Raw genomic sequence first — 11,092 nt, 5'->3', positions numbered from 1 at the left:
AATCATTTTAAACATATTTCCACATTAGTCATGTTGTGAAAGAAAAATTAGAACAAAAGGGAAAAACTATGAGAAAATAAAAAGCAAATCAAACAAAAAGGTGAAAACACTATTCTTCATTATGCATTCAATTTCCATAGTTCTCTTTCTGAATTGGTAGAGCATATTGGAATTCTAACATCTTTTTAAATTGCTGAGTTAACCCCTACCTCACCCAGGTTTTCAGATGGAGATGGAGAGGGGCATTCTGAAGCAGGGTCAATCTACTTTCCCCTTTTCCAACATCACTGTGGTATTAGAGTACTTGATTCAGCAGCACCAAAAAATTAGCTATACTCCATAGTTATGCCTTTTCTTGCTCTTAACACCTGCCTCCTTAAAGTAAGAGCTTAGAGAAGGGGAATCAGAGTTTCAAAGCTGTTTTTACCCCCTCCATATCTATGGTGACTTTCTCCTAGAAGCTCAGATAAGGTATTCACAATTTCCATGTCTTTGTCTGATGTAGGCTTCTCAAAGACTTGGAGCTTCAGGTACTATACTCCAAACTCATACCTTAATGAGGGTACTAACTCCACATATATTTACTGAAAAGAGCCCTTTGTGAGTTGCCATGGTGGTGGACGGGGAATAGAAAGCTATATAAATGAAATGAAGTGGTCCCTACCCCCTAGATGTTTAGAGCTAAACCAGTAGTCAATGAAAAACCAAACCAAACCAATACCACTCCAGATCATGTGTAAAAATCCTTTTATTGATGATGAGTTTAGAGATTATATTTTTAATGTATCACTGAAGAAAATAACTTGGTATCTGCAGTCAGTGCCCATGGGATTGATGTTACTCTCTAAGTGGTTTGGATGGTGGTATGGGGGTGGATCAAAGCAGGAGAGTGATATAGCAATGGATGAGGAAATAGATTTGTGGGTACTTTTCCCAGGGATTGAGAGGAGGCAAGCAAAATGTCTTCAAAATGCTATTTAGAGTCCCTAGAGGTGGACAATATGGGAGACTGACCAAAACAAAAAACAAAAAAAACACATTTTCTTTGTTGCAAAATTCTTGGTTTCCATTTCAACAGCCAGTTTGGAGAAATCTGCTGGGGAAAGAAGGAAAAAAAGCCAAAGTCTTAATGCTTTTCTTTTTTTTTCTATAGACTGTAAAGAAAAGGACTAATAAGAAGTTAGATTTCCCCTGCCGACACAATTCCTTTACCTTCCCAGCCATCATATCTAACTGGTGATTTTATTGCTTATAGCCACACATATCCATATTTGTGTGTTTAATAATGTTATTTCCACCAATTACATGTAAAATTAAATTATAACACTCTTTTTCTTTAAAGTTTTGAATTGTCAATTTTATCCCTCCCTCCCTCCCCTAATAATCCCTCTCTGAGATGGTAAGCAATCTGACAAAGGTTATACTTGTATACCTAACCAAATTGCCCAAGATGGACTATGCTGGCATCTCTATCCGCTAGTTGTGCATATACTAAGTGTTTCTGGATCTTGTACACAATCAGTTCTGATTGTTTCCTCCTGGGAGCCTTTAGTAATAAAGAAGAATCTTGAATGATGACAGTCTTAAATGAAGGAAATAAGGGGGCAACTGTCCCTTGGATTAGCTGTTTTTAAATTATGAGCCAGATTCTGTGAGGTCCAAACTATTTTCATAAATATACTAAGATGTTTTAATTTTTAATAAAATAAATGTGGATAGATATGCCAAATAAACCAAAAGTTATTTGACTGGGGTTTCACTCATTTCTACTCAGATACAATAATTTCTTTTTAATTTGGGTTTTTTTTTGGAGAGGCAATTGAAGTTAAGTGATTTGCCTAAATTCACACAGTTAGAAAGTGTTAAGTGTCTGAGGCCAGATTTGAAGTCAGGTCCTCCTGACTCCAGTCACAGAGCTCTATCCACTGGGCCATTTAGCTGTCCCTAATGCAATAATTTTTAAAAGTATTAAGTGGTCATGAGAATAAAAAAAGTTTGAGAACCACTGCCCCAGACTCCTCTCCCTCCATTAAAAGAAAATTTCATTTCAAATCCTCTCCTTCAAATGGCACTTCCATCTTCTCCCTGACCCCCTTCCCCAAACCTCATGACTTATTTTGCTTGACATTTCACAGGTTGTGAAGGATCCATTCACCGATGATAGCATGATGACGGTGATGAGGAGGGACATAATTATGTTCCTAGATCTTGTGAAAAGAGACCGGATTCACCAGCACAGATTAAAAGTAGGCTTCTACAATGCTCTTATTTCTGCCATTTGTATAAAATACTATGGCAAAATTGCACTGTAATTATCTTTATGGGCTGGTGCATTACACTGGGGGAAAGTATGTCATCCTGATATAGCTGCCTGTATAATTACCCAGCCATCGGCAGGACTGAAATAACCATCTAATGAGAGCAAAATGATACGGTAAGTACCATGTAATCAACGAGTTACGGTTATTAGGTTCTTTGTGCCTTCTCACCCAGCGCCGAATGGGGACCCAGATCTAGCCTCCCCTCACTATTAGGAAGCACATATGCACTGTACCACTTCAATGTGGAGTCCAGGTTTGCTAGTCTGGTACCCTAAGGCCTATAAGCATGGGTAACAAGGGTAGGAAGCTAGGGTTGGGGTTCTCTTAGAGATAATTTGTAGATTTTAAAATTTTCCTCTTCCTCCCAATCTCCTCCTACACGTTCCAAGCTGGAACAATCCCTTCCCACCCCACTGAACAAAGAAGCCCCAGTAATGGCCCAAAGGCTCTTTCCCAGGAGGTGGGATTTGAAGAGCAGCTCTCCAGGAGCCTTTCCTCCCTCGCCAACTAGCGTGACTCAGTACCAGTCCAAAGATACGGACTCCTAGACCCCTCCTCTATTGCCTAGACTAGTTCCAAATTTTCCAGGTTGGAGGGGAGAATGGATGCTCAGGTCCACTCAGACCAGCGGACCTGACTTGTTTCCATTTTCCCAGATGTCTCCTGCACAAAATGGCCTTGCTTTAAGTGATGTCTTGTGTGCTACATGTTTTCTTGGATTATTGGCATTCTGAATCTTCCTAAACTTGTATCAAGACACTAACTTTTTCTGAGATCTAATGAAATAAAAGGACCAGATGAGTCACTCTTGTGTGGGGAAAGATGGTGTTAGGGTGAGAAGCTCCCTGTTTTGACTAGACATATCTCCTAGGGGACTATCACACCCAGCTCACCAAGTGAGAAATCTGTCATCTAAGATGCCCCAGGATGGACATCTTAGTCAGGCTGGCATCAGTCTCAGAGTCAGCCAATGGGATCATCATCCTCCCCCAACCCTCGTAGGCAGTAGAACCTAGGATATCCTTTTCAGCTGGGTCTCCTTAGATTTAATGGCACTTTCTGTTCCTTACAAATTCATTCTTTGTTATAGAATAGTTAATATGATCACCTAGTCTGAATTTTAAGATACAAAAATTACTTTTACCAAGACTTTGGGGGAAAAAAAGGAATTTTTTTTTTTTTTTGTCAGACCGTGTCCTAATTTTGGAATATGAAAATGTGGTCTCTGTAGAATCTCAGCATGGGGACTGAACTAGATGACCTCTCATTGCCCCTTTTCAGATCTAGTTTCCTATGATACTTATAGGATATAAGAGAAAGTTTCCAGAGGCTAATGAATTGCAAGTGCTTTCTATAAATTAGAGACAGTGTAATTTAGATAACAATTTTATTTTATTTTATGTGGATAATAAGCTCCTTGTGCTCTGACACCTGAGGGGTTCTGATTTTAAAGAGGGAAAACTGAGTAAGTTTTGATGATAGAGAAATTTCTGTCTATACCACCCAACTCAGGCACTTAGGCTCCCTACTTTATATTCCCGATTGAACCTGAGCTCTGCCGCAAACCACTTAGTCCAAGTCTACTTATTTCCTCTTTTTGCACACGGTACAGACTAACTAGGATGTAGTGAATGCACAAGAATGGTATGTCCAAGATTCACAGTGCTCTATGAATAGACTCTGTGGGTGTTCATATGTGTTCATCTATTCTGAATATTGTGTATTTGGAAATATTATCTTTTCTTGCATCATCTTTGTAGGTATCAATTGTTCACATAATTATATTTTTTAAATCAAAATAGGCCTTTTGAGAAACAGCGGGAAGAGGAAGGAGGTGAACAATTGACATATGGCTATATTATGATTCATTTGTCATACTCATCCCAGCCTTCCCACCTCTCCTTCCTGGTCTTACCTCATTCTGAATTGGTGGAATACTTGGGGTAGCCAAAACCAGGGAAGTTTTCTTGCTTCATCTCCATAGATGGTTCTGAGGAAGGAATAAACAAGGAATTTAGGAAAGGACTTCTCAGGGTCTGGTCATGATACACTTATGCCATTACTTTATCCTTATCAGAAAGATTGGCAATACTTAGGGACTAGTTGAGAGATTAGGATTGGAAAATAAAAATAGAAAGAAAAATAGGGACTCTTTTAGAGAGAAAAGAAAGCAGAGATGGGACTCTAGTCCCACTCTTTATAACTACTGGAATGATTCATGTGTTTTTTCCCTTTATTCTAAAGGCCTCCATATGGGCTGGGGTCAAAGTTGATTGAGAGAAAAAATGAAGAGTAAATGAAGGACCATAATATCCCTCACCTAGGAAGATAGTCTTTTCCTCTGGTTCTTAATTTAAGGCATTTGAATTTTGCTCTATCCTGTTTGACATTTTAGTTTATAAGCCCTTACTCCATCTCACACTTACCTGACTGTATATTCCTTTTCCCCATAAGCCCCACAAAGAAATCATGCATGTCACCTGTAGAAAGAGAAATAGAAACATCAAGTGGTAGTGGAAGAGGAGAAGAGGCAAATCCTAGCACTTACCTCTTTTTGGAAGTTGAGGTCAGCTGAGATTGTTTCTATCTTATCTATTGGTATCTTCATTTCTCCTCCATTATTTCAAAATGGCATGGGCTCTGGTCTTAGTTGGCTACAAATCTCCACCTCCCTTCCTCTACCCCTTTTAATTACTTTCTGAAATCTTCTCCTTCATACTACTCTCATACATTTTCCACTCCTTGCCCACTTGGCTTAGGAACCTTTACAGATGCCCTTTGCCTGCTGAGCAACATTCAACTGCAGATGGATAATCTTCCATGGGACCAGCTGTACCCCTCAAATTCAGGAGGGAACTGACCGAGGAAAAGCTACTGGCTCAACTGGTTTATTCCAGCTGAGATGAGTCTTGCCAAATAACTTATCAGGGGGCATTGAACAGGTTGTCAGCAGGGAGGGAGTGAGGGGAGAGAAGAGAGCAATGGAAAGGACTACTTACGTTTCTGGAAATCCATCGACTCCTTAGAATCTATGAAACAGAAAAAATGCATGTAAGGAAAAACATAGAGGGAATGCTGGGGAAATGATACTAAGAGATACGGGCAACTGGAACAAACCAAGATCCCCTCAGCCAGTTCCCCCACTGGAGATGCCTCTGAGGTCCTTCTCACCTTCACTGGTCGTGGCTTAGATGGGCCCATCCCCTGGAATGATTTTCCAGTGGTATCCTCCCCCACCCAAGATCTTGTATCTCATGCCATCTGTCTACGGCTTCACCAGGGAACTGAGGTCTTACCCACGCTAGTCTTGCTCAGCAGCTTCAGCAACCCATCCAGAGAGAGAGACCGGCTGTTGTACAACCTCCGGAGCAGGGATGGAGGAAGCTGGTAGAGATCTAAGACCTTCTGGTGGAGATAAATACAGAAAACCAGGGTGATGTAGAAGCCTCCCAAGATCCCATCTAGCCATGGAGGGTTAGGACCCTCTCTCTGGGCTCACTTTCTCCATTTGCACAACTCCATTTTGAACCCACCACATTCAGGCTTAGTTCTTTTTGCCAGGGACTATTTGACACACCCTAAGACAATCTCATTTATTTCAGGATTTCCTATGATTTGCATTCTTCCTTACCCTGATTTAAAATGCTGAATATTATAGAGAAAAGCAAAGCAAAAAGAACTTAAAGAACTGAGTGAGGATTGAGACTATATAGTCTTTCCCAACAACTGTCTATGATGAGATGTCTGTAAATGGGCGTAGAGAAGGGAGGATGGTAGGGTATAACCAATTAGCTAGCAATGGTGCCTTCCCATGTCCGTGACCCAATAGGAGCTACATTGAAGCTAAGGGAAATTTGAGGATATGATGGTAGGGAGATAAAAACTAGAAATGCTAGACATGGATTCAAGAGGGATCTGAATTTGAATCTGCCTTAGATACTTATTGGCATAATGACTGGGCAAGTCATTTAGCCTCTCTTAGCATCAGTTTCCTTATCTGTAAAAATGGAGATATAATACCATCTAGTCTACAGGGCTATTGTGATAATCAAATCAGACAGCATATTTAAGCAAGCCTTAAAGTGTTATATAAATGCTAGTTGTTATTATTATTATTATTAAAGGACCTTCAAATTTCAAATGAGATGGTATCTTAAATCCCTCTCTTTACTCCTTGTTTATGATACCAGTCCACATATTGTATGAAAAATGCCTGGGGTCCCCTTCACTCTGGGTTAGCTCATGGGTTTTAGATGACATGAGTAGGGAAAGGTAATAGAGAATGGGAGCCCGGGTCTCTCTCCTCCTTGCCCCTCTCCATTCACAGTAAAGGTGGAAAGAGACTTGAATTTAGTCAGAAGATCTGTTTGATTCCCAGATTACTACCTATCTAACTTTGGGCAAGTGATTTATCCTTGACTTCAATTATTTCATCTCTCTCTCTTTTTAAAATAACAGCCTTTTATTGTTCCAAATACATGCAAAGATAGTTTTCAACATTCACCTTTGCAAAATCTTGTGTTCCAAATTTTTCTCCCTCCCTCACACCCTCTCTCCTTCCATAGCCAGTAAGCAATCCTATATAGATTAAACATGTGCTATTTCATTTTTTAATTGAGAAGGTAAGATTAAAGTCCCAAAGGGCACAGGCAATAATCTGATCTCATCCACAATGCTCCCCGCACTGAGGTGGGCAGGTCATGAATTGGGAGAAAATGGGGTTTTTACTGTTGAGTATAAATGAAGGTAAAATATTGGAATATATCTATTTTTTTGTGATTTCCCTCTACCCTCCAAAACACAGGAAAAACCTATTAAATACACCTACTTTATTTTACTATCTTCCCCACCCTCGTGTCCTTACCTTTTTGGCTTTCTCCACCTCTGTCTCTCTCTCTCTCCGTGTATTTTTATCTCTGATTCTTTCTTTTCCATTCCATTCCCACTTCATCTATTCTAGTTTTATTTGTCAAGTGTGTTACTGAACTTAAAGACCCTTTCCTTATGGCCAACTCTTGGGACTGCCAAATGGGGGCTCCTAATTGTTTTCATGATAGGTTTTTTTTCCTAATTTCTTTTTTTGGTACCTTCAGGAGCTGTAGGATGGTGAACACATGAAACCCCTCAGCAGCTAGCTGCAGCTGCTGGTGTCTGACAGAAAGACAATCATCATCAAAATAGAAGAGATTTACTCTTTCATCTCACTAGCCCTCAATTTAAAGCCCAATCATTTCCTAGAGCACACATACACATACTCACACTTACATATACACACACAAAAGATACTGATTTAAATATACACTTGCCCACCGGATACCCTGTGGGAGCAAGAGTGGTGTGGAAAGCTTTGCCCTGCTCTGCAGTCCAAGAGAGGGAAACTGAGGAGCAGAGAGCTTACAGGCTGTCCTAAGTCACACAGCAAGAGGGAAGAGGCAGAAATCCTGACCATGTCAGACTAAATCTCTGCCTCTGAACTCATACGCTTGAGAAAGGTAAGCACAGTCTCCTGTTCCCACTGCCACAGACTGCTCTGGCTACTCAAGACAATTTGGCACCTAGAATTATCAATCTCTTTTTATCTCTAACTCATAACTCCTGGAGAGGCCACTTTTCCCAAATTGCTCAAATCGTCTTCCCACCCTCTGTAATGAGATGCACAGCAGACTTGGGGTAGAGAAACAGCTAGATGTCTCACACACAGAGAATTTGTAATAAGTCCACCTGTAATCATCTTAAAAGCATTTGTGCCGATGTAATTGATGTCATTTGAAAACTCTGAAAAGATTCATTCTCTCCCTTCCCAATCAGTTCCTACCCTCTTCCCAAGAGGAACTTTGGAAATCACAGCCCAAACTGTTGTTTTTCTAGGCTGGGGCAACCCAATCTAAGAAATCCTGAATTAAAGGGCTGGGGAGGGATCACTGGGAGAAAAGGAGAAGGGGCTGAGCTCCTAAGGGAGGGAAAGGCATTAGAGTTGGGGGAGAAGAGGGAAGAGAGGGAGCAAAAAAGTCTTGACATTTTAATAATGATATGATTATGTGACAATTGTGTGCAAAGTAACATGCAAATGGTCATTGATTTTTTGGGGAACAAGGGTTCTGGTTGCTTATCAGGGCTCTGATCATTTGACCAAGGACTGAGCTATGGGAAAGAACTAGAAGAAAGTCTCTCTTGACCTCTAATTCATCTCCCCCCCTTATAAAGCGCTATCCAATCAATATTAATCAATCAACAAGCATTATTGAGCAGCTGCTATTAAATTCTTGTTACTAAATGAGATACAGATACAGCAATAGAGATAGAGATGTACTTTCTTACACATACAAATGCAAACACACACACACACACACACACACACACACACACACATATATATATATATATATGTCTAATTCAATATACACACATTCCTTCCCTTCCTGCCACTGGAACTTGAGGGATATTATGATTTTATGATTAAGGGAAAATCTGGCTCTGAGGAGGTAAAGGAGATATCTTACCTTGCTGGGGCTCCCACCAAATGCCCCTTCTTCCTGGGATTCCTCACAGACAGCTTGGCAGCTGCTTCCAACACTGAGGACCAGAATAGCCACGAGCAGCAGTGCACTTCTCATGGTGCCTAGGAGGGCAGAGGTGGTAAGCCTTGGGCATCAAGCCTTCCATGATCCCCACCCAGAGAAGGGTCCTAAAAAACTAATAATTTTCCAACAGAGAAACTTTCCAAGTGGAGAAAATGGAGGATGAACCTTTAGCATCCTGACTTAGTTTCTAAAAGAATCCCCCCTCCCAACACACACAGATACACATACTTGCCCATTTTCCCTGTCTCCTTCCTAGAGTATCAACTTCCATCTCCCTGAGTCCTTTCCTCTTGATTCTGGACCCCAGCAGTAAAACCTGTTCCCTAGTCTCAGTGCCCACCTCTCACACACATATATTCATATATCCTGTATTTTCTGACCTAATTTACCTCCTTTTCCAATTATACCTACCTGGAGTTGACTCCTGGTTAAGATATGGAGATTTAGGATCTGTGGGTCTTGAGGTCCTGCTTCCCAGTTTCCACAAGGATGCTTCAGTGGCTGCTGCTAAAGGGAGAGGGGATCTTGGATCTGGCAGAGACACAATCCCTGCTCCCTGATAAGGGCTTTGGGAGGGTCTGGGGGGGGGGGGAGGGCTGAGAGGAGGGGCTGAGAGCCACCAATCCTGGGGTAGATAGAAGAAGAGGGAGATTGGGGGGGCTGGGGGTGAGGAAGGGGGAGGAAGAAAATGTTGCAATCAGAAACCCGGAGAACACAGGAAAAACCTATCAGACACACAGCCCAGTGCTAATGCTACCTTCCCAATAGTGCCTGAAGAATGCACTTAGAAAATAAGTATTTATTTATTTGTGATTTGATGCTCATGATACATTAATAGGTAAAAATGCAATCAATCTCTTCATCTTTCCCCTTATCTCCACAGGATCTCTTAGAGGATCTCCTCTCTCTATAATTCCCCAGGCTCTTCTCAAGCACTCCCTTCCCACCCTTTATCCATCAGCTAGGCTGGTCAGTGTGAAAAACACTTCCATTTGGGTTCCCCTGAAGCATCTCTGTGGAATACAAAGTCTATTTTGGCCCCTTCTACAGATAGCCTGAAACTGGGACACATTTGAAGATGATGTTACTCTTAGGACTCTGGGACTGATCCTATCCTTTGCTATACCCCCAACTGCTTCTAACCTGGGATAAAGGGATTCTCATATAGAATAGATAAGACATAAGAAAGGATAATAAGGAGAGCTTTCAGGACCAGATAAAGGGATGGGTTAAATGGATTTTCTTCCCTCCTTCTCCAAAATAGCTCCCCATGCAAATGCTTAATAAGCCAGCCATCTCAGTTTTGCATGTCAATATAAATCAGTGCCTCTGGTCTGAGTTTCCTCACCTATTAAAAAATGAGGGAACTAGTCTAGAGAGTTCTGATGTCCCTTCCAGCTCTAAATGTGTGATCCTGTGATTAATCCATCCCTTAGCCTGCTTCCAAATCCAGAAATCCCTTCCCCATTGTCCCATCTCATTACATAAAGGTCTATTGGGGGCAGGAAGATCTCCTGGGCTTCCTGTCTCTTACTCTGCTCCTTGGGTATTCCTGACTATAGAAAAGTTCTTGCTGTAGTCTAACTTTTATTCCTCCTGCTGCAATCTCAATAAAGATAGAGGATGAAAGAACATGGCTTCTGTCCCTACCATGCCCACTAAGCTTCAGGACTGATTTCTTAATTGCCAGCCCCTCCCCCTTTTTTTTCCTTGTTGCAGGGATTCCCCCCCCCCCCCCATCTAATCTTTTCCTGTGACTTTTTAACCACCACGTTCTGTTCCCCTACTGTTAAGGGAGCTTATTCTGCTTTATTTATCCTTCTCAAAGCCTAGGAGAGTGGGAAAGGGAGGGGAAAGAGAAACAGAGACAGAATGAAGGGATGAAATGAGGGAGGGAGGGAGGGAGGGAGAGAGAGAGAGGAGAAATAAAGAGAGAGAGAGAGGAAACAAAGGGAGAGACAGAGAATAGAGAAGAGATAAGGATAAATAGACAGAAAAAGATAGATATTAGTAACTACCAAGGTTCGTCCAGATGCTTGAGAGTAACCTAGCTGGGGTAACCATCTACCAGACCTTTTCCCATGAGATTGGAAGAAAGCAAGAGAAGAAGATAGCCTGCCCAGCTCTCTTGTCTTCTCCTTGGAGCTATCAAATCTTTTAGATCAGAGTACCTTGCCAACCTTTTGTCTT

General features: G+C 41.4%; 1 protein-coding gene across 2 annotated transcripts; it reads right to left on the bottom strand.

Moving 5' to 3' along the window:
* Positions 1-736: 736 nt before the first annotated feature.
* TAC3 (tachykinin precursor 3) lies at positions 737-9,558 on the bottom strand. 2 transcript variants are annotated; one of them, XM_012551600.2, is made up of 7 exons: positions 9,314-9,558; positions 8,822-8,940; positions 5,618-5,726; positions 5,321-5,350; positions 4,748-4,801; positions 4,237-4,311; positions 737-1,096 (listed from the first exon to the last, which is right to left on the bottom strand). In XM_012551600.2, the coding sequence occupies exons 2-6, from the start codon at positions 8,933-8,935 to the stop codon at positions 4,238-4,240; spliced, it is 381 nt and encodes a 126-aa protein (XP_012407054.1). In that variant the 5' UTR covers positions 8,936-8,940; positions 9,314-9,558; the 3' UTR covers positions 737-1,096; position 4,237. The 2 variants fall into 2 exon arrangements, with proteins under 2 accessions (XP_012407054.1, XP_031794952.1); XM_031939092.1 differs by having other exon boundaries at positions 737-1,093.
* Positions 9,559-11,092: the final 1,534 nt, after the last annotated feature.

This window comes from Sarcophilus harrisii, chromosome 5 (assembly GCF_902635505.1).
Source record: "Sarcophilus harrisii chromosome 5, mSarHar1.11, whole genome shotgun sequence".
NCBI classification, from domain to species: Eukaryota; Metazoa; Chordata; class Mammalia; order Dasyuromorphia; family Dasyuridae; genus Sarcophilus; species Sarcophilus harrisii.
Note: the sequence above shows the minus strand (reverse complement) of the source record. Positions and strands in the feature narration are given on the sequence as shown.